The following is a 23419-nucleotide window of genomic DNA, read 5'->3' as shown; positions in this document are numbered from 1 at the left end:
GCATGTCCTTAGCTGATTGTCTGTTTATTCCACCACTGGTCATAAAGATAGGCTGAGCCTGAGTTATACTGGTTGCTGCAACATGGACCAAATGTAATTATTACAGATATTTTTGTGGAGCCTCAGTATTACTTACCATTATCTTCAGACCTGCTGTCTTGCCTTCCATCCCAGTCTGGAATTGCTTTGTCTTGCTGTTTGAATCATGGGACATGTAATTACTTCTGACCTGACATGTCTTATAAAAGTGCAGAAAATTCTGCTGTAGTCTAGAAAATAATCTTCATTGAAGTTTTTACACTTAGAAATGGAAAAGCTTTTTCTAAATAGACCCTTATCTACATTCTACCTCCATATCCAGTATTATGGACAACTTAATGGATTTGAAAGTCTCACCCTTGAGGTAAGACTACAAAAGGCTATCTCTCACTTCAGCATATCATCTGCCAGTGGACAGCTCTGTTTTCAGGCATCTTTGGTGGTGGGATGACTGTAGAGATCTAGTCTTCCCATTGGTCAAAGAATCTGTTATACAATGGGACCCCAGCTGGTGCTGACAAGGTTGATGGGTGCCAGTTCAGGTGTTTACCTTGTAGGTGAATATTTATCATTCTACCTCTATTTTCATTTGCACTTTCACTTGAGAAGAATGAGTTGCAGACTTTCCTCATCCCCGATTTATCCCAGGTGTGGTGTTTGAATTCTGTTTAGGCACTTGTTCTTCTGACAGCACTCCTTTTGAGGTGGGCAGGTACTATTACCCCCATTTTACTGAAGCACAGGTTAAATTACTTGTTCAGGGTCACACAGTCTGTGGCAGAGCTGAGGAGACCAAGTTCAATTCATAGTCCCAGGCTAGTGCCTCAATGACCATCCTTGTTTTATGAAATATTACCTGAATCAGACCATTGATCTTGTGGAGTTTCCAAAATTTCATTCTCACATAAAGGAAATGACTCTACATATGCCCCAGATGTCAAAAGGTTTTTGAGTTTTTATTTGACTAAGTCAGTGAGGAAATCCACAAGACTGTCTCTGTCTAAAGGGCATAGCAGTTTTCTTTACACTTCATTCAGTCAGTCCCTGTATAGGACTAGACTATGCTTTGGGCTTGGGTGTCTACCTCATGACATTTGAATTTACACTTCTAGGGCAAGGCAGTATTGAACGCCCACCTCATAACATGTCTATCATAGCAGTCTGTTGGGCTGTTACCTGTTTGTATACAGACTTACACAGCATTACTCTCCTGACTTGAGCCCACTTTCAGAGAGCAGTTCTATTATCTTTGTGTAAACTAGAACTTGTCAGCCCACCTTCCTGAATTGCTAGAATTGTACTCTGTGCTAGACTTCCTATGGGGAAAATAGTCTCCTTCAAAGAATCTGTTATTCTTAATTAGTGGCTCTCGGAGTGTTGCCTCTATCTAGTCCCATCATGTCTTCTGTATTCTTTAGTCTTGCTAGAGTGGTTGGGGCAACACAACCATTACATAATCTTACCCCAGCTGCTCAGTGCTATGAGAGGGCACTTGTGCAGACACCACAGGTTTGACAGGAGTAGAGATGGGGCCATATCCCACCACTGTGAACCCACAGAAGCAAAATTCTTTAAGAACCCCAGTTACCATGGTAAATCACATTTAATTTGAGTGATTTCTCCATTGTCCAGTTTCTCCCCCCTCCCGGGCCAAATTTTTTACTTGGATGTTTTGCAAGGAGCCTTCATAAATCCATTTTAAGAGTTGAAGGATTCCTGATCCTACAAAAACCTGAGTGCTTTCAGTTGTCATCACAACCAGTCAGGAGTTCAGCACTATAGATCCCTTATTTATTTGTAGGCCCCAACTAAGGCCAGGACTCCTGGCAGTAGGTACTATACGCACATAAAGAAAAGCCCTGTCCCAAACAGCTTACAATCTAAAATCTTGGATAAAACCCTTTGGCCGCGTGCATTTTTGGCTCGTACTGAAAGTAGTCAAATATAAAGCCAAAGGCCAAAAGAGCGCACATCGGTGCGTTTATAAAAAGGAAACAACTAAGCGTGACTAAATTTATAATGAAAGTGTTGTAAATAGCTATGTAAAGAATGAGTCAGTATAGAAATGTTCCACAGGTCAGTAAAAAGACTCCAGATAATGCAGTGTAATTAAACACTTAATTCTGATTGCAGTGGTAACTTAATGAGCGGAGGGACCAGAATGTCCTCTTTATCAAGTTATTTTAACTTTAACATGCGAGGCCCATACATTGTCTGTCTGTCTTTCTCCTACTTGGAACAGTCCCTCCAGAGCTCCACTTACACTTTTGTACCATTCAATAACTTACTTTTCTCTAGTGTTGCTTGCCTTTATGGTAGAGCCCTTTGTTGGGACTGGGGTCCCGCAGAACCTGCTGCCATAGTAGTGGGAACAGGATAAAAATTCAAGGAACAATGTGGGAACAGGTGGGAGTGAATATTGCAGGACAGGATGGAAGCAGGATTAAAAAATAATTCCCCGCAGGGCTCTGCTTTGTGGTACTATTGTATTTGCAACTAGAAGTAAAAGAGGAGGCATCTCCTGTTTCCGTAGCCACCTCTCTCAAAAACAGGCTGAACCTAATTTCACATCAAACTTGGTGGCAAAGGGATCCATCTGTTTACCTTGACATCGCACATTTTAAAAATAAATTACTCAAGAACTGCTTCCATGAGTCGTGAATACCCCCATTGCAACAAGCTTAGAACCATCTAGAAGAGCACTACCGATTGGGGCTGCGTGAGTCACGGCTGTGGGCTCAAACATTCGGAGGAAAGTTATGAAAGAGACTGCCAACATGGGTGATGGTGTGAAGCTGACAAAGTTAAAAGGACTGGCCATTTGTCTGCAGCATCATCATCTTAAGTCACTACCTACTAGGAATCAACAGTATAGATGATAGCATAAAGGAAAACAAGATAGGCAGACACGTGATCCTTCAAATTTGTCAACGTCTGCACCATCTTTAAAACATCACAGGTGAGAGGAGGCCTGAGAGTTCGTCTGTTTTTCCTTCTTCTTTTGGGTATCGTCTGATCCATATGGAATGAAGTGCAATTGCCATGGATCATTGAGGTTTAGAGGCTGACAATGCAGTCCAATCAAGGGGCAGCCTGGTACAGAAGGATGTCGCTGTCTGGGACACAGGAGACAACCTGGGATCTGTTCTCAGCTCTGACACACACTGCTGTGAACTTGAGCAAGTTACTTCACCTTTCTGTGCCTCTCTCCCTTCCTGCCTTTTGTCTTGCCTGACTAGGATTGAAATTTTCAGTAACCTTACTATGCGATTGTACAGTCCCTAAGGGTACAATGGAAGCCCCAATTTTTGAGGTCTGTAGGTGCTACTGTAATCAAAGTTCACTCTGTGCTGCTTATCCTTACTTAAAAAATTGTTTAAAAGTAGCTGCTTACAACCAGTTCCAAGCCTGCTGTCTGTGTGCTTCTAAGTCTTCTACGGCAATGAGACGCAAAGTCCAGCTGCCTAGATCCTGGAACAAATGTATCAGCCATCCTGACTCCCCTCTCCCCCAGCTGCTTAGACATGTTCCCCTCCAGAGTCCATCTGGCTGTAGGAGCTCTGGTTTTCTGGTAACACCCCAGCACAGCGTGGCAGGAGAGTAAAGCAAGAAACCACTTGGCAAAAGAATTTAATATACATACAAATTCTTTACTCTTTAAGAGTATGGCAAAACAACACCACTCCTGAATGCAATCCTTTGTGACATTACTGCCTCTGTGAGTCCTTTAAACCATGCAACTCTTCCAGCCTTCTTGCCCAGTCCGTGGCCTTCTGGCAGTGAAATGGCCTGCTTTGCATAGAGATCGCTCCTGTCTCTGACTCCTTTCTGTGCTGCTGCTAGGGGAATTTCCATGTTGCAACCCCTTCAGATTTGGGGCAGAGTTCTTCAGCGTCCATGGCCCTGCTGCCATACTCACCGTTCCACCGAGGTAGAGCCATTCAAGGTTGATGGCCCTTGATTGTGCTGTAACAGTTTCCCAGACACACTGGGTAGGAAGTTCCTGCTGCACAAGGAATGCTCACAGCCACCATAAAGTTACATTGAAAATGGAAGTTGTGATACAACATGGCTTTCACAAAGTCAAAATGGAATTTCAGTTGACACAGATACATCCACCAAACTGTCACAGTAGCTGTTTCTTTAAATGGGAAATATTTAGCACAGAAGAACCTCAGTAGTCTGGGGGGAGGAGAAGGAGGAAGAGGTTCTCATTCTGTTTTTTCTCACTCCAAAAAAAAATTTTAAAAATGGAGACTTAAGCTATGTCTACGCTACAGACCTTACAGAAGCACAACTGTACCGATCGAGCTGTGCCGCTGTAAGGTCTCATGTGTAGCCGCTCTATACCGGTGGGCGGGAGAGAGCTCTCCCACTGGCATAATTAAACCACCCCCAATGAGCGTTGGTAACTATATTGGTGGGAAACGCTCTCCCACCGACATCGTGCTGTCCACGCCGGCGCTTTTGTTGGTCGGGGTGGTCTGTTTCTTTTTGTTTTTTTCATACCCCAGACCAACAAAAGTTTTGCCAACAAAAGCGCTAGTTTAGATATAACCTTAAGTTGCAGATCTCTCAAGACCTCTAGACAGACTTATGTGCAGGTCTGGGGAAGAGCCAGTGGTTCTGGTACATGCGGACACGAATAATATAGGGAAAGGTACGAGAGTGGTCCTGGTGGCCAAATTTAGGCTGCTGTGTAAGATTAAAGTCCAGGACCCACATGGCAGCATTCTTTGAAATACTTCCAGTTCCCCGCACTTGGCCAGTTACACAAGCAGAACTTCAGGGTCTCAGTGCATGGAAGAGATGATGATGTAGGGAAGGAGGGTTTTAGGTTTATTAAGAACTGGAGAACCTTTTGGCAAAAAGGGAATCTATTCAGGAAGGATGGGCTCCATCAAAGTCCAAATGGAACCAGATTGCTGGCATGTAAAATTAAAAAGGTAGAGAATTTTTTATTTCTTTTATTATTTTTTTAAACTAAAGGAAAGCCAACAGGTGCAGAGGAGCACACTGTTTGGTTAGACATCCCTTAGGATAGACATTGATAAAGTACAGGTCGGAATTGAGGAGAACCAGTCAAATGAAAGAGTCCCATTCAATTAAATCACACGAAGACCCACAACTACTGTTGACAAATTGTATAAATACTTGTATACAAACACTAGAAGTCTAAATACTAAAATGGGTGAATTGTAGTAAGTGCCTGGTGTTAAATGCAAATATTGATATAGGCATCACGGAAACTTGATGGAATGATAATCAGTGGGACATGGTAGTACCAGGGTACAAAATATATAGCAATGACAGAGTAGGTTGTGCAGGGTATGGGGGGAAGGAGCAATGGAGTCACTATATATGTGAAAGAAAGCATAGAATCAAATACAGTAAAAATTTTGACTCAAACTACTGTAGAATCTCTATGTATAGAAATTCCATGCATGAATAATAAGAGTATAGCAGTAGGAATATACTGCCAACCACTTGACCAGGTTGGTGCTGATGGTTGTGAAATGCTCAGGGAGATTAGAGAGGCTATAAAAATAGAAAATTCAATAATGTGGGATTTCAGCTATCCCTTTATTGGCTGGGTACATGTCACCTAAGGATGGGATGCTGAGATGAAAATTTGTAGATAACATTAATGACTGCTTCTTGGAGCAGATAATCCTGGAACCTACAAGGAGAGAGACAAATTCTTGATTTAGGTCTACGTGGCACACAAGATCTGGTCCAAGAGGTGAATATAGCTGAATCGCTCAATAATAGCAACTGTAACATAATTAAATTTAACATAGTTTTTTTGGGGGCGGGATGGAGGAGAAATACTGAATCCACCACCAGTGTTCTCTCTAATTTTTCCCACCCATGTGCAGAATGAATTTTGTTATGTGCACCAATATGGGAACTTAGGCCACCATAGTAGCATTTAACTTCAAAAGGAGAACTACACAAAAGATGAGGAAGCTAGACAAACAGAAATTAAGAGGAACAGTCACAAGTGAAATGTCTGCAAGCTGCATGGAAACATTTTTTAAAACACCATAATAAAGGTTCAAATGTATACCCCAATTTAAAAATAAAAAGAGTACTCTGTTGTTCAGCTTTTTTGGTCCTCTTAAAGGCATGTCTACATATGCAAGCGCATCTCTGGTGAAGACGCTCCATGTTGGTGTGAGAAGCTTTCCCTAAGTATAAAAGTATAATTAAGCAGACCAAAAAAGAATCTGAAGAGCAACTAGTAAAAGCAACAAAAGCTAACTGTAGAAAATTGAAGTACACCTCTATCCTGATATAATGCGGTCTGATATAACGCGAATTCGGATATAATGCAGTAAAGCAGCGCTCCAGGGAGCGGGGCTGCTTTACTCATTATATCCAAATTAGTGTTACCACATTAGCACAATGTAATTGGCACGGCAAGGCTGGGAGGGGGAAGAAGTAGAGTCACAGTGGCACGCTCAGGGGAGGAGGCAGAGCGGAGGTGAGCTGGAGCAGGGAATGGTTATTCTCCCTATCCTGATATAACACAGTCTCACCTATAAGACGGTAAGATTTTTTTTGGTTCCTGAGGACCATGTTATATCGGGGTAGAGGTGTACATCAGAAGGAGGAAGCCTGCCAAACAATCACTGGATGATTGAAGTGCTAAATGAGCACTCCAGGAAGACACAGCTATTGCAAAGAATTCACTTAGCTTTTCTGCATTGGTCTTCATTTCACATGATGTGAGGGAGATTCCCACACTTGTGCCATTCTTTTGAGGTGACAGATCTGAGGAACTGTCACAGATTGAGGTGTCAGTAGAGGCTTGGGAACAAATTGATAAATTCAAGGGTACACTAAGTCACCAGGACCAGATGGTATTCACCCAAGAGTTCTGAAGGTCTGCAGTTTTAAATCTGAGTTCCTACAAACTGTGGTATGTAATCTATTGCTTAAAATCAGCTTCTGTACCAAATGACTGGCGGATAGCTAATGTAACACTGATTTTTAAAAAGACTCCAGAGGCAATCCTGGCAATTACAGGACTAACTTCAGTACCAGGCAAATTGACTGAAACTATAGTAAAGAACAGAATTATCAGATACAGAGCAACACAATATGTTGGGGAAGAGTCTGCTTTTGTAGACTGAAGTCATACCTCACTAATCTATTAGAATTTTTTGAGGGAGTCAAAAGCATGTGGACAAGGGTGATCTGGTCAATCAGTGTACTTGGGTTTGAATAATAAGAGTATTTGGATTTTCAGAAGCCTTTCACAAGGTCCTTCACCAAAGTCTTTTTAAGCAAAGTAAGCAGTCATGTGATAAGAGTGGAGATCCTCTCATGGATCAATAGCTGGTTAAAAGACAGGAAACAATGGGTAGGAATAAATCTTCAGTTCTCAGAATGGAGAGAGGTAAATAGCAGGGTCCCCTAGGGATCTGTAGTGAGACCAATGCTATTCAGCATATTCATCAGTGATCTAGTAAAAGATGTAAACAGGGGTGGCAAAGTTTGCAGAGGATACAAAATTACTGAAGAAAGTTAAAGCCAAAGCCAACAGTGACACAGTACAAAGCTATTTCACACAACTGGGTCACTGGGCAACAAAATGGCAGATGAAATTAATTGTTGATACATGCAAAGTAATGCACACTAGAAAAAATACCAACTATACAAATATAATGATAGCTTCTAAATTAGCTATTACCACCCAAGAAAGATCTTTGAATCACCCTGGATAGTTTTCTGAAAACATCCACTCAATGTGCAGCATCAGTCAAAAAAGAGGACAATGTTGGGAACCAATAGGAAAGGGGGATAGACAGAAAATATCATAAAGACGCTATATAAAACCATGATACACCCACACCTTGAATACTGTTTGCATTTCTAGTCTCCCCATCTCAAAAAAGATATATTAAAATTGGGAAAGCTACAAGAAGGGCAACAAGAATGATTAGGGGTATGGGACAGCTTCTGTATGAGAAGAGATGAAAAATACTAGGACTGTTCAGTTTTATAGATTTCTGTCAAATCCCCCATTGCGGGTGGGGTGGGGGTGGTCCATGAATGGTTTGGAGAAAGTGAATAAAGTGGGGTTTTTTAACCCCTTCACATAACACAAGAACCAAGGGTAACCCAATTAAATTAATAGGCATCAGGTTTAAAACAAACCTACGAAAGTACTTCTTCACACAATACACGGTCAACCCGTGGAACTCCTTGCTAGAGGATGTTGTGAAGGCCAAAAGTATAACTGAGTTCAAAAAAGAATTAGATAATTTCATGGAGGATAGGTCCATCAATGGCTATTAGCCAGGATGGGCAGGGATGCAACCCATGTTCTGGGTTTCCCTAAGCCTCTGACTGCCGGATGCTGGGATTGGACGACAGGGGATGGATCACTCGATGATTGCCCTGTTCTGTTCATTCCCTCTGAAGCAGCTGGCATTGGCCACTGTTGGGCTAGATGGACCATTGATCTGGCCCAGTATGGCCACACTCCTGGGTAGTGACTGCTTGTTAACCGCCCATCATTGAGGATGTTCTGAGGCCCTTTGGAAGGAGAGGAGGATTACTTAACAGTAGGTGTTCTTTGACTATATTGCCTCTGCAGATCCATGCCCGATTCTTACTTCTGAAGAATCACTTTGGAAGAGTCATTTCAATTTTAGTGGAAGGAAATAATTGAGGGAAATTGGGACTGAAGTTCCTTCCTTAATGTTTATGGGTGTGTCTACACTACAGCAGCATAACAGTGTCACTGCAGTGCTATGGTGTAGACCAGTGGTCACCAGCCGGTCAATCGCAATTAACTGGTCGATCGTGAAGGCTCTCCTAGTCAATTGCGCTCTCCGGCCGCTAAAAGTCTGGTGGTGCAGAGGGTCTGCTGCTAAGGCAGGCTCCCTGCCTGCCCCAGCCCCAGGCTGCTCCCGGAAGCGGCCATCACGCCCCCTGGGGATGAGGGGCAGGAGTCTCTGTGAGCTGTTCCTGCCTGCAAGCACCGCCCACGCAGCTCCCATGGGTAACTCTGGCCAATGGGAGCTGCAGGGGCAGTGCCTGCAGAGGGGCAGCATATGGAGCCATGGGCGCCCCCCCCCCCCCCGGCTCGTTGGCCCCTTCCAAGAGCGGTGTGGGGCCAGGGTAGGCAGGGATCCTGCCTTAGCCCTGCTACGCTGCCAACCGGGAGCCACCTGAGGTAAATGCAGCTTGGCGGGACCCCAACCCCTTCCCAGAACCAGCACCCCAGCCCCTTCTGCACCCCAACCGCCTGGCTCAGCCAGGAACCCCCTTCCACAATGCAAACCCCTCAGCCCAAAGCCCCCTCCCCCCCCACACCCCACCCCACCCCGACCCAGCCTGGTGAAAGTGAGTGAGGGTAGAGGAGAGAGAGCGACGGAGGGGGGGCAGGGGATGGAGTGAGCAGGGTGGGGCCTCAGAGAAGGGGTGGGGGAGATCCTGGGTTGCCCTTAAATTCAAAAAGTGATCTTGTGCGTAAAAAGGTTGCTAACCACTGGTGTAGACACTTCCTACATTGAAGGAAGCTGTTTTTCCATCAGGAGTTAATCCACCTTTTCAACAGGCCAGGGGTTCTCAAAATGGGGGTCAGGATCCCTCAGGGGGTCGTGAGGTTTACATGGGAGGTCGCAACCTGTCAGCTTCCACCCCCAAACCCCGCTTTGCCTCCAGCATTTATAATGGTGTTAAATATATAAAAAAGTGTTTTTAATTTATAAGGGGGCTTGCACTCCGCAGCTTGCTATGTGAAAGGGGTCACCAGTATACAAATTTGAGAACCACTGCAATAGGCTGTGGCTAGGTCAACCTAGCTTTGTCTACACCAGGGTTTAGGTTGACCCAATTACAGCACTGAGGGCACATCATTTTTCACATCTGTGAGCAACATAGCTAAGACTCTCATTTTTTACTGTAGACCAGGCCTCGGTGTTGGGCTGCACGAGAAGGGGCTCCAGTAGTCGTTGCTTTTCTAGATGGTTTTTATCAAGTTGTTTTGCGGTTTCCCCTTCCAAAGTTTGGCGCATGAAACTTGTTATCTTTGCAGTTTGTCTCATCTGGTTTATGGTGTCGAAGTCCGTAAGGACATGATGATTATTGCCTATTAACAAAAGATTAGAACTGTATAGGGCAGTGGTGCCCAGACTTTTCCTGCCCTGCCCCTCCTCACCAGTAATTGAATGTGTCCATGTCCCCTCTCCATTGCTACACAGTTGGCTCAGCAGAGGAGGTGGAGCTGGGGGTGGAGAGGGAATGAGCTGGGGCTGGGGGCAAAGGAGAGGGCTCAACTGGGCTAGATGATGCTCCCTCCCTGCCCCCCAGGGGGGCTGGCCTGGGCCCTGATGTGCACCCCCCCAATGTTCCTTTGCACCTGCTTACAGGAGGGGGGGACACAGCCCATAGTTTGGTTACCACTGGTATAGAACGTTAGTGTTACCGTTTCTGCTCTTACATTTAGGAACATCAGTGTTTGCTCCTCAGCTAGTTAGTGTTGGTTTTTTGTTTTGTTTTGGGGGGGGGGGGTGTTTTAAATACTTGAAGCCAAAAGTTGAAACTTAGTAGATTTTTTTACAATTTGTTTGGCTGTCCTATGCTCCTCCTCATAGGCATCACTCTAGCTATAGTATAGTTGAGACCTCTCCACTGCACACCCATATTTTGAGATTCAGGTTTAAACAAATAAAAAGCTCAGTAAAATTGCTAGGTACATACATCAGTTCTGAGTCTGGAGTTGCTCTATCTACAGTGGAAGAACCTGGTAGAAACAAACACAGAACATCTTGGAAGGAGCAATCACTATAAAATTCTTGCCCTTTTAAAAAGACTTAATAATTGATTGCATGGGGGTAAATAAGGACATTCTTAGTGTAATTCTGACAGGCTTATTTATCACAAATCCTCTTCCCTCCCCCTTCATGAACTGAACCCTCATCCTAAATGCCCTGGGTTGTGTTTTTTGTGTTTGTGTTTAAAATGTACATATATTTACAAAACATGGAAAAACTAACTAGATCAGGCAGCTAGGTAAGGCCTTTTTCCTGGGCAATATTGTCCTGGAATATTACCCCTCCGGTGCCTCTGTGTATTGTATAAGGCTGAGCATGCCATCAGCACTCGTATGATTAATATTTGTCTAATGCAGTATGCTGCCTCGCTTGAAGCCATTCGGGTTAGCCGTGTTTCTGACACTATATATATTTTTTCTTCTTAAACTCATGATTTGTAAGAGCCACCCAGCCTTAGCTGATAAACTAACACACATGCCAAATCTGTTTTTAGGCTTTAAGAACGTTTATGTTGCCAAAGACCTATTTTGTCCTTCAGATATTTATTTGAGCCTAAACACACGCTTACTTGAGAGATAAGAAGTGCTCTAAAGGAACAAATTGCGTTTCAAGGGGAAGTATAATATTTACAAGTTATAAAATTTCTGGTCAGACAAGTCTGTCTTTTAAGAAAAATGGGGAGGAGGTTTGAGAAATATGAGCCAAACCAAGTGTTCTCATTTTCCTTGGAATATCAACTTTAGAACTTCAGGCTTAACATCCTTTTTTGGATATGATCAGCACAAACCAACCCGCAAATAGTTAAAAGCCCCAGTCCTTCAAAGACTTAGGTTTTGTCTATGCTTGTTAAATATGACAGCATAAAGGAGGGGAGCAAATCTTAGCGCTTGTCTGTGCTTTTTAGCAATGCACATACTAGGGTGTGACTTTTAAAGTGCATCAATGTGTTGACCATGCTAGTGCACACTACAAGTTTTCTAGCACAAGTTAACATAACGTAACAGCACTATGTTAAAGTGCACTACAGAACAGTTAGTGCACACGAGCAGGTCTACATGGACCAATTAATGTGTAGCATGTCTGTGCACTTCAGAAATCATACCCTTGTAATGTGCATTATCCCACCATTTAGACAAGCCTTCAATTACACATATATAAAAGTAACTCCTCACTTAATGCGACTTCATGCAAAACAATGTTAAGCGAATTGAATTGAGGGAGGGGGGTAGGTTCCAGGGAAATTTTTTTCGCCAGACAAAAGATATTCTATACATATATAGTATAAGTTTTAAACAAATGGTTTAATATTGTACACAGCAGTGAATGATTGTGAAGCTTGGTTGAGGTGGTGGAGTAAGAGGGTGGAATATTTCCCAGGGAATGCCTTGCTGCTGATGAACTAGTACTTAGCTGGGCTCTCAAGGGTTAACATGCTGATGTTAATGTAGCCTCACACTCTACGAGGCAGGAGGGAGGAAACACAATAGATGCAGGGTAGTAGCTGCAAACACTTCCCTGCAAAAACTGAACATGATGAGGAGCCCACGCTATCCAGCTGGGGCGCACCACTCCCTCCTCCTGACAGAACATGCACAAGTGCTGACTTTCCAAAGTGCTGGGGGGTGCGTGCATGAGTGTGTGTGTGGGTGGGTGTGTGAGAGAGAGATGTGCCTTGCCCCTTTAAATATGCTGACCCCACTTCAAGTATGTTGCCCTTTTAAGCAGATCAGACAAGAAGCAACAGCTTCCAGCAAGCACCCTCCTTTCTGTCCCTGAGCCCTGTCCCCCTCCTCCACTTTGTGGAGAGGGAGTATGGGGGTCGGGGGGGGGGCAGGAACAGGGGGACATCCTGATATCAGCACCCCTCTCCCAGCAAGCAGGAAGCTTCAGGGGCAGCTCCAAGGCAAAGGGCAGGGCAGAGGCAGTAGGGGGGAGGGCCACCTGAACTGGTGCTGGGCAGCTGCCAAGCCACATCCCCTAAATTCCCTGTAAGGTAGCTGATGGAGGAGGGGAGAGAAAGGGACTGCCCCGCCCCCTTCTAATCCCCACAAGGAGGGGCTGCTTTTCCAGAGAATCCTCCAAGCCGGGGACAAAGCAGGCAGCTGCCAAACCACTATAAGGGACCATTGTGCAACTTTAAACAAGCGTGTTCCCTAATAGATCAGCAACATAACGTTAACCGGGACAACATTAAGTGAGGCGTTTCTGTACTGGTATAACTTTATTCATGTTCAGCAAAGCAAAATAAACTATACCAATATAAAACCCCCTTATCTGATATAACCGCATCTGCAAGAGGCTTTTAGTGGCATAACTATGTCAGTTTAACCATCCCCCACCCAAAAAAAACAAAACTTCACCCCTTGCCAACAGCTATGCCAGTCTACACCTAGTGTTATTGTGCCTTACTCAGTGGTAAAGTTAAGTACAGTTGTAGGCACATTTCAAATCAGTGGAACTACGCAAGTTACAGATCTGTTTACACTGCAGTATCAATACAAGTGGTTTTTTGGCCGATATAGTTAGTGGTGGATGCTAGGTCAATGGAAGAATTCTTCCATCAACCTAGCTGTGTCTACAACATGGGTTAGGTCAACCTTACTACAGTGCTCAGGATGAGAAATTTTTCATGGCCCTGGTGATGCAATTAAGTTAATCTATTTAAGTGTAGACTAGGCCTCAGTCTAAAAGAATACAGTACTCCTTGGCTGTCAGACTTCACTGTTCATGTCTGTTTACATTTGTTACTGGGCTATTCTACATTGTCTTGCATCAGAATAGCTATTCAAGTCCAGAATTAGGAGACACTGGGGGGGAGGGGCCTTTTCTTCATATGCATGCGTTTTTGTCTCTGACTTAACAGGCTGAGAAACCTCTTGATTTGTACAGTAGCCATATGACTCTTAATTGCTTAATGATTCCATGTCAGACTGAAGGCATCGTGTTCAGATGCAGTATGCTGTACAAGGAAATGCTTTGCATCATCCCTCTGCAGTGATTAATAGAGGAGGGTAGGGAACCAGAACAGCCAAGTAAAAACAAATAGAAAAATTGTTCTAATAGAACTATATAATGAGGTTTAGTGACCTAGTTATGACACGATTGCCTTTTACAATAGTCTATTATTGGTGTCTTCCAGCTTTCCTAGCAAACTAAACTGAGTTGGTATTGATTGATGCATTCATAGGTCTCTGGTGTTATACATGATGATTAGGGCCCTACCAAATTCACAGCCATGAACATACCACAGACCATGAAATCTGATTATCGTAGGGAAAGGACAAGGTCGGGGGGGTCCTGGTCCTAGCTAGGGAAAGACGGGACTTCCTCTTCCCCTGCAGGGGCCATTCAAGGAGCCAGGTGAGACCCACCTCTGGGAACCTAGAACTAGATAAATTCATGGAGGATAGGTCACTGTTAGCCAGGATGGGCAGCGGTAGAGTCCCTAGCCTTTGTTTGCCAGAAGCTGTGAACGGGACAATGGGACGGATCACTTGATGATTGTCTATTCTGTTCATTCCCTCTGGGGCACCTGGCATTGGACGCTGTCAGAAGACAGGATATTGGGCTAGATGGACCTTTGGTCTGACCCAGTGTCAAGGTTCCTCCCCCACTCTGAACTCTAGGGTACAGATGTGGGGACCTGCATGAAAAACCTCCTAAGCTTATCTTTACCAGCTTAGGTCAAAACTTCCCCAAGGTACAAAATATTACCCCCGTTATCCTTGGACTAGCCGCTACCACCACCAAACTAATCCTGGTTACTGGGGAAGAGCTGTTTGGACGCGTCCTTCCCCCCAAAATACTTCCCAAAACCTTGCACCCCACTTCCTGGACAAGGTTTGGTAAAAAGCCTCACCAATTTGCATAGGTGACCACAGACCCAAACCCTTGGATCTGAGAACAATGAAAAAGCATTCAGTTTTTTACAAGAAGACTTTTAATAAAAAATAGAAGTAAATAGAAATAAAGAAATCCCCCCTGTAAAATCAGGATGGTAGATATCTTACAGGGTAATTAGATTCAAAAACATAGAGAACCCCTCTAGGCAAAACCTTAAGTTACAAAAAAGATACACAGACAGAAATAGTTATTCTATTCAGCACAATTCTTTTCTCAGCCAATTAAAGAAATCATAATCTAACACATACCTAGCTAGATTACTTACTAAAAGTTCTAAGACTCCATTCCTGTTCTGTCCCCGGCCAAGACGACTACAGACAGACACAGACCCTTTGTTTCTCTCCCTCCTCCCAGCTTTTGAAAGTATCTTGTCTCCTCATTGGTCATTTTGGTCAGGTGCCAGCGAGGTTACCTTTAGCTTCTTAACCCTTTACAGGTGAGAGGAGCTTTCCCCTGGCCAGGAGGGGTTTCAAAGGGGTTTACCCTTCCCTTTATATTTATGACACCCAGTATGGCCGTTCTTATGTTCTAACTTCACCTGGCTGCAAGTAGCTCTGTGGCTGCTGGCTGGGACAGCTTCTGATCCACGTGGGAGGCTTCTGGGGAAAAAAAACTTGGACATATGGTAACCCACCCCACCCATGCTCTGTGAACCTCACTTCTGTGCTGCTGCTGGCAATGGCACTGGCTTTAGAGGTTGGTTCACTATGGGGATGATGAAACGCTGGAATGGGTTACCTAGGGAGGTGGTGGAATTTCCATCCTTAGAGGTTTTTAAGGCCCGGCTTGACAAAGCTCTGGCTGGGATGATTTAGTTGGGGTTGGTCCTGCTTTGAGCAGGGGGTTGGACTAGATGACCTCCTGAGGCTAAACAGCAGCCACTGCTCTCCAGCTGCCCAGCTCTGAAGGCAGTGCCCCTGCCAGCAGCAGTGCAGAAGTGAGGGTGACAATCCCAAAACCCCTCTACAGTAACCTTGCAACCCCCATGACCCTCTTTTGGGTCAGGACCCCCTCCCCTCATTACACCACCATGAAATCATAAAATTGATTTTTTTTTAAATCCTACGACTGTGAAATTGACCAAAATGGACTATGAATTTGGTAGGTCCTAATGATTTCCTTCAGTGGCAGTTCTTTCTATCCTTCAGATAAAGTTTGAGAGTATACCTTGGATTCGGTGGAAACCACTCTCTTGTGAAGCCAATTTTTAAATGTCTGAGGCAGATCTGGGGCTTTGCTTTTTCTAGGCTGATGAGTCGTATCTTAAAAGAAAGCCATGCTCCTCTTGGTCAGTGCACCATTCTGAATGCTGACATGTGAAACAAACAGTCTTAACAATGTGAATTGTATTGGGACTGAAGTTTATTAAAAGCATTGTTTTTATGAGTTTTCAGCTGACATTACAAGTCCCTGCAGGTTGCAGGGACTGGGTGTTGGAGACAGAAGACTAGCTACCAGGGAAACTTGTTTAGAATGTGTAACTTATTCAGATTGGTGAAGCACTATGGAAACTAGTATTCAATAGGCTCAAAAATGCCATTTTAAATCACACTTTGTGCCAGATAGTCATAACACTTTAGAGTAGTTCTTTAAATGTTCATGTTTCATACCCTCTCTGAAATAAAGGACATAGTATCAGTTATCCAAGTTGAACGAAGGAAATTAAAGTAATTTTTGCGTGTGTCTGTGGGGGGGCGGGGATAGTTGGTGCACATGAGGAGGATAGGACTTCAATTTGGGGTCATTCAGATAAACAAGACTTTACTGCATTGACTAGCTTAGCAGCAGCATATTGGGCTCACAGTGAGCTAGTTTATCCCCAGAGGCAAATTTCATGTTGCTTTGTCAACTTCCTGTTTGTGGTGGCATCAAAAACCAAGGGCAGATTGGGCACTTATTCAGAGTAGGAAGCCCACAACACAATCTAGGGTGTACAGGGAGAAGAGGAAATTACCTAAATTAGGAGCTATGGCGTACTTTTAATGTTGTTAGCAGAGAAATTGAATCTTTCTCCAAAAGCTGATACCTACAACCTCCCATACTGCTTGTGCCATCTGACTTTTTCTTAGCCCCCCCCACTCAATTGCTGGTGTGGCAATTGTCCTGCTAGGTGGATATGAATATTAGGAGACTCCACTCCCAAATCACTTGCATAAAATCTTTCTTTACAGAGTAAATGAAAGGGACACATCATCATTTTTTGGGGTGACTTTTTTTTTACCAAATTAGTTAAAAATTTCCCTTTCTGCAAGCATCCTTGTACATAGCATAGCCTGGAATATTTGATAGAAAAGCCGTGATGTTTTTAAAGAGCCTTTTATGAGGTTTTTTGGCTTCCTGCTGACGCAAAGGGGCCTGCTCAGCAAAGGAGAGCAGTTGGGCACAGGCGCTGTGCCCCCCACACCATTTGTACCTGTTTCTTCTTCTCGCCTGCTTGCTTTCTGACCTTGACAGCAGCATTGCAATGTAGGGCTTCTTAGGGCACATCTACGTGGGGATAAAAGCTTCAGGGCATGAGCAGGTGGCTCGGGATTCGGGGCTAAAAACTGCTAGGTTGGTGTTCTGGTTTGGGCTGGAGCCCAAGCTCTGGGACCCTACACCCTTGTAGGCAGCCTGAGCCCAAACATCTGCACACCAATTTTTCTGGCCCAAGGCCCACAAGCCCAAGCCAGCTGGCCTGACCTCTCCTGAGCTTCTGAACTCCTCGAAAGGATCAGCAGAGGAGCCCCAAGAGGTAATGATTCCCCACCCCCCCAACACACGCACATGCGCGCACACGATTCTAATCATCAGTGTTACTTGAAACCGTAGTAGGTAATGTTTTGAGACCAAAATGTTTGGGGAACTTAAATTGATAGTTTTCCTTGCCGAAGTGCCCTTTGAATTGTTTCAGAGTAACAGCCGTGTTAGTCTGTATTTGCAAAAAGAAAAGGAGGACTTGTGGCACCTTGGAGACTAACCAAAAGCTTATGCTCAAATAAATTGGTTAGTCTCTAAGGTGCCACAAGTCCTCCTTTCCTTTGAATTGTGTTTCTCTCCTCCCCCCCCCCCCCCCCCCATGGCTGTTAAGCGGCTAATGTTAAAGTTGGCACCCTTTGGGTATGTTTACACTGCAGCTGGAAGCAAGCTTCCCAACCCAGGTAGACAGACTTATATTAGTGGGGCTGAAACTAACAGTGTGACCATTGTGGCTTGGGCTTTCAAGCCTAGCGAGTCAGAGCTGCAGCCTTAGTAACGGTGTCCACGCTGCTATTTTTATCGCACTAACTCAAGCTCTGCTAGCTCGAGTCTCTGTCTGTCTGCCTGGGCTAGGAGGCTTGCTCCCAGCTGCAATGTAGGCATATCTTGTAAGTTTAGGAAATGTAGGCATAACTTTTGCAGATCACTGACAGAGTCTGTTGGCTACTTTTGGGTCCTGGTGATGTGCAGCAGGAGTTCTTATTGTTTGTGTGCACAACATGCTAAAAATCCTCACATATTTTAGGAAGAGGCCTGCCTGCCATTTTGTCCTCAGACTTTGAATTATACAAGTGTAAAGCTTCTTTAACTATTCATTTCTACTCCTTCAGCATTCATTATGTAAATACAGCCCGAAAATCCCAGCAAGCACCTAATGTACAAAGATTATACCAAATTAAGTATGAGGAGAAAACTGGCAGACTGTTACTCAACAGGCTGGGAGGGAAGTCTCCACTTATGAAATGAGGCAAGAGTAAAGTATAAATTATACCAGTGCTGATTGGTAACGATGACACTTCTTGGTAAATGTCATGTTTTGAGGACGTTGATTAAAGTACCTATAGCTTATAGTACATGTGTGCATTGTCTGTTCCCTAACTCCTGTCAATGTTTGACTTCTCTTTACTGAACACTTCTGATGGGGAGAAGCAAGGGAAGTCATTGGAACGTGTGTTAATGCATGCTGGTGTGCCTTGTTTATTTGGTTTTTTGAGGGTTTAGCTTAATTGTGCCGGTGTTTAGCATGCATCTTGACATGATTGAGGAAGTATACCCCACAAAGCCAGAAACACACAGAATTCTAGTTACATTTACAGGCACTGTGGAAATTAAGTGCCACGTAGTGGTTGTGGAGCCATGTATACCTCACACTTGCTCTGTAATGTGAGGGCATTTATCCAAAGTGTGCGTGTGTGTGTGTGTGTGTGTATATATATATATATATATATATATATATATATAGACATATAAACAACTCATGGAGCACGAGTGTAGACAAGATGTAGGCCTAATTGACACTGCATTGAAAGGCTGCCCGCACCTTGCCTGGTGTTCCCACTGTTACTACAACTCGTGGAGGTCTACCAGTCCTAACGTTGAAGGTTCATCACAAAGTAACTGATGTAGACAGAGCTGAAAAGAGTTGAGTTGAATTGAACAGTTGAGTAGCAACATTTCTACTCCTCTCCACCCTCCCCGCCCGCCTTGTCACAGGTAAACCCTTAGCATGCACCTAAGTAACTGAATGTCCTTTCATCTTAAACTTTGACGCTGATTAGAAGATTGCTTTTGTCAGTAGAACTGACATTCCATAAAATTCATGATGGTGCAGTAAACGCCATGCTCCGGGATATGAGAACTTCAATTGCATCACTTACAACTCTGATATCTCAGTGAGTTTAATTTCACTTTTTTCCTCTGGGAAACCTTGGAAAGGTGCGGTCTTTAATAATGTGTTTTTTAAAAAAAAGAAAAAGCCCCACAGAAATAACGCTTCATCGAATAGACCAAGCACTGGGAAGAGTTGCCTTCAGAATAGATTGATTTTTCTTAATCACTTTAAAAAGTGTTTTTACATTATACCTTAATACTACAATTGAATAATGTTACTGCACAATGTGTTAGTCTCACCCTTGTGGTCACCACAGGTCAACATGGACATAATTGAGAGAGAAGTTTTTGCTGCTTTCACTGACATGACGTGTGAGAAGTACAGATGGCTTCAGGTTTCACCCTTGAAGCTTGCAAGCAGTTTAAAACAGGAGACTGTTTTCTTGTAGTTTTCTAAAATCCCTCTTTACTAAATGTGTGTTTCTTTCCTCTAAACAGGTTGCAAAATAAAAGCATTAAGAGCCAAGACGAATACTTACATTAAGACCCCTGTTCGAGGAGAAGAACCCATTTTTGTCGTCACTGGACGAAAAGAGGATGTAGCCATGGCCAAAAGGGAAATTCTCTCAGCAGCTGAACACTTCTCCATGATCAGAGCATCACGCAACAAAAATGGTCCTGCTCTGGGTGGGTTGCCATGTACTCCCAACCTGCCAGGTCAGACTACAGTCCAAGTGAGGGTGCCTTACCGTGTAGTTGGGCTGGTGGTTGGACCCAAAGGAGCTACAATCAAAAGAATTCAGCAGCAGACACACACGTACATTGTTACTCCCAGCAGAGACAAGGAGCCAGTCTTTGAGGTTACAGGGATGCCTGAAAATGTAGACCGTGCACGTGAAGAAATAGAAATGCATATTGCCATGCGCACAGGAAACTACATAGAGCTGAATGAAGAAAATGATTTCCATTACAATGGTACAGATGTGAGCTTTGAAGGCGGCACTCTTGGATCTGCTTGGCTTACTTCCAATCCTGTCCCTCCTAGCCGCACCAGAATGATTTCTAATTATAGAAATGACAGCTCCAGCTCCTTAGGAAGTGGCTCCACTGATTCCTATTTTGGAAGCAATAGATTGGCTGACTTCAGCCCAACAAGTCCATTCAGCACAGGAAACTTTTGGTTTGGAGAAACGTTGCCTTCAATGGGCACAGAAGATCTTGCAGTTGACTCTCCTGCATATGACTCCTTACCAACGCCTTCCCAAACCATCTGGGCCCCTTTTGAACCAGTAAACCCGCTATCTGGCTTTGGTAGCGACCCTGCTAGTAACATGAAGGCTCAGCGTCGAGGAAGTCAGCCATCCACTCCTCGTCTGTCACCTACATTTCCTGAAACTTTGGAACATCCGCTTGCTAGGAGAGTGAGAAGTGACCCACCCAGTACATGCAACCAGGTTGGCCTTCCAATATACATCCCTGCTTTTTCTAATGGTACCAACAGCTACTCCTCTTCCAATGGCGGTTCCACATCCAGTTCACCACCCGAGTCTAGACGAAAGCATGACTGTGTGATATGCTTTGAGAATGAAGTTATTGCTGCCCTAGTTCCTTGTGGCCACAATCTCTTCTGTATGGAATGTGCCAACAAGATCTGTGAAAAAGAAACGCCATCATGTCCAGTTTGCCAGACAGCTGTTACTCAGGCAATCCAAATTCACTCTTAAATATATATAGATATTATATATGGACTTTTTAAACTCTTAAAGGCATGGGTGTAATGGTACTCCCCCCAGTAAACTTCCTAATTAATTCTGACTGTTATTGGGTTTTCTTGGGATTAGGCTAAAGTTGTTAGTAAATTTATACTTTCTAAAAGGCTGCTACGGTAACACTAAATCTAATGGTCTCTGTCCGGTTTGGTTTAAACGGATGGCACATTTATCAGAGATACATCTGGTATAAGGTTAAGGAACAGTAGGGGGGAAACTTTAGATCAATTTCACAACCAAGAAAACAAATGAATTTTACAGGTTTTCCTAGTGATCTGTATTAGTGTTGGTAACATCTAAGTTCTGGAGGCAATGAACCCCATAGCCTAAACAGAGAATTAGTCTGCTCTGGAGGGTTCATGGTATTATTGATGTATCAAAAAACACTTCCAATGCTGCCTTCTTTACACTGCCAGTTTTGAAATAGGTTTTGGGTTTTGTTTAGTTTTATTTTACAACAACTTACGCCTAATTCTTCAGTATTGCAAATAACCTGTTAATGCACAGTTTGATTTTTTTGGGGAATCAGTAAGGTTGTTGGCAGTTTTAAATAGATCACTGTTAATTGGGGGCGGGGCGGGAGGGAAACTGCCAAATTGACCTTCATCTCACCCAGTTTGTGAACAATGGTATGTTCAGAGGATCAGGAATGATTTGGTCTCCTTCATTGTGAATTCCTACCCACTGCTTTTCTTAATGGAATGTGGAGTAGCCTGGCTGTGGCTTGATCCCATTTCAATAAGAACTTTGGGGTGCACATACTTTGGCTAATAGTGAGGATGCTAACATTCCATTCACTAGTCTGATCAAGGTGTTCTTAAATTACATTTTAGAGATTATATAGTTCAAAATGTGAAGCATTTTTATGTTCAATCCATACTTGTCTTGCACATTATATAAATATATATATACAATATATATATATTTTATTTTAGTAATGTAAAGGAAAAAGGGGGAGGCGTGTATGTGCTCTTGTATAATTCCTGAAAGCAGCTGTGACCATGGCCCTTCAATTATTTTACGTCATTTCAAAACTGTTTCCAATCACAACAAAAAATGTCTTTCAAATGTGCTGCTTACATTTCAACCTGTGGATGTCTCTAGCATCTTCATCCTCAGTATGTTCCAAAATCTGTGCTGGCATCTGAAAAAACGAACCACCACCCCCCCCCCCCCCCCCCCACACACACACACAAAGTGGCGTTGTAGTAGAATTTCTATTATTTTTTTAAGCGTTCTTTTCCCAAGACACACACAAGCTTTTTTTCCTCAGTATAGCAAAACAAATTCTATGTATTGAACTAGTAAATATACAGAAATTTTATTTTTTATTTCCACTTGAAGAGTTACATTTCGTATAAAAGTTTACAAATAATGGTTTTTATTTTACGATTTTTTCAGTATAAGAGTTGCCTTGATGGCATATTATGTAATGCATAACTTTAATGCTAATTGCTTGTAGAATAGTTAAATGTCAGTATTGAAACCTAATCTTTAGCTCCAGTCTTGTAGATATGAACAAATGTTCACCAAGCATGTATTTTGTATTTTATTGCATTGTACACTGCAACTAATAAGCCAAGGAATCGACAGATATTAGGTGCGTGTACCATTTCTATAAACCACAAACTAACAATGACAAACTATCAATATAGTTTAGTATTTGCTAATTTTACTACACTCTTTTTGTTATGTATATGTAGGGAGGTCATAGGGATTATAAATTCAATTTGAGTAAAGTTTAAAAACCATATATTTTATGATAAAGGGCCTTTAACTTATGATGGCCAAAGCACTGATATTATATATTTGCTGTAAAGAGAATTATAAGAGTTTTATTTTTCTGATATTAAAAGTTACTTAATAAAGACTTGTTTCCATTAACTTGAATGTTTTCTGATCTTGCTGTCTTCATGGTTCTCATTTCAAACCACTTCTGTGAAACTATAATCTGATAGCTCCCTTTCACTCCCTTAAAACTTGGGGGGTTTATTGCTGAAGTGCTTTGCAAGTGAACAGTTTTTAATTTTACACATAATCTTTTAAAAGTAGCAATGACTGACCAAATTTCAGAAAAGTTAGATGTAGGACTAGTAATATCTGAGAGCGCATCGTCAAAATAATTTAGAAATTTTCTGTTCCAAGCACATCTAAGATAAATGTATTTCCCTACTTAGATACACACACATACAGCAGCAGAAGAGAATTATCAGGTATTTGTTTGAAGTAGTGTTTTACTTTCATTATTTCAACCGTTTCAGTTCCTCGCTGATTTCAAGTTGCAGGTATAATTTTTTTGCCTTTCCCATTTAATTGAAAATTGTAAACAATATCAAGTGCATTGCA

General features: G+C 43.0%; 1 protein-coding gene across 1 annotated transcript in view; it reads left to right on the top strand.

Annotated features, from left to right (window-relative positions):
• MEX3C (mex-3 RNA binding family member C) overlaps positions 1-22957 on the top strand; it is a 31449-nt gene extending 8492 nt beyond the window's left edge. Inside the window, exon 2 of the mRNA XM_073343559.2 lies at positions 19803-22957. Within this exon, the coding sequence (XP_073199660.1) occupies positions 19803-21028 (1226 nt within the window). The 3' untranslated portion in view covers positions 21029-22957. The remainder of the gene's footprint in view (positions 1-19802) is intronic.
• Positions 22958-23419: the final 462 nt, after the last annotated feature.

This window comes from Lepidochelys kempii, chromosome 5, assembly GCF_965140285.1.
Source record: "Lepidochelys kempii isolate rLepKem1 chromosome 5, rLepKem1.hap1, whole genome shotgun sequence".
Taxonomy (NCBI): Eukaryota; Metazoa; Chordata; order Testudines; family Cheloniidae; genus Lepidochelys; species Lepidochelys kempii.
This window is presented reverse-complemented; position numbering and strand designations above follow the sequence as displayed.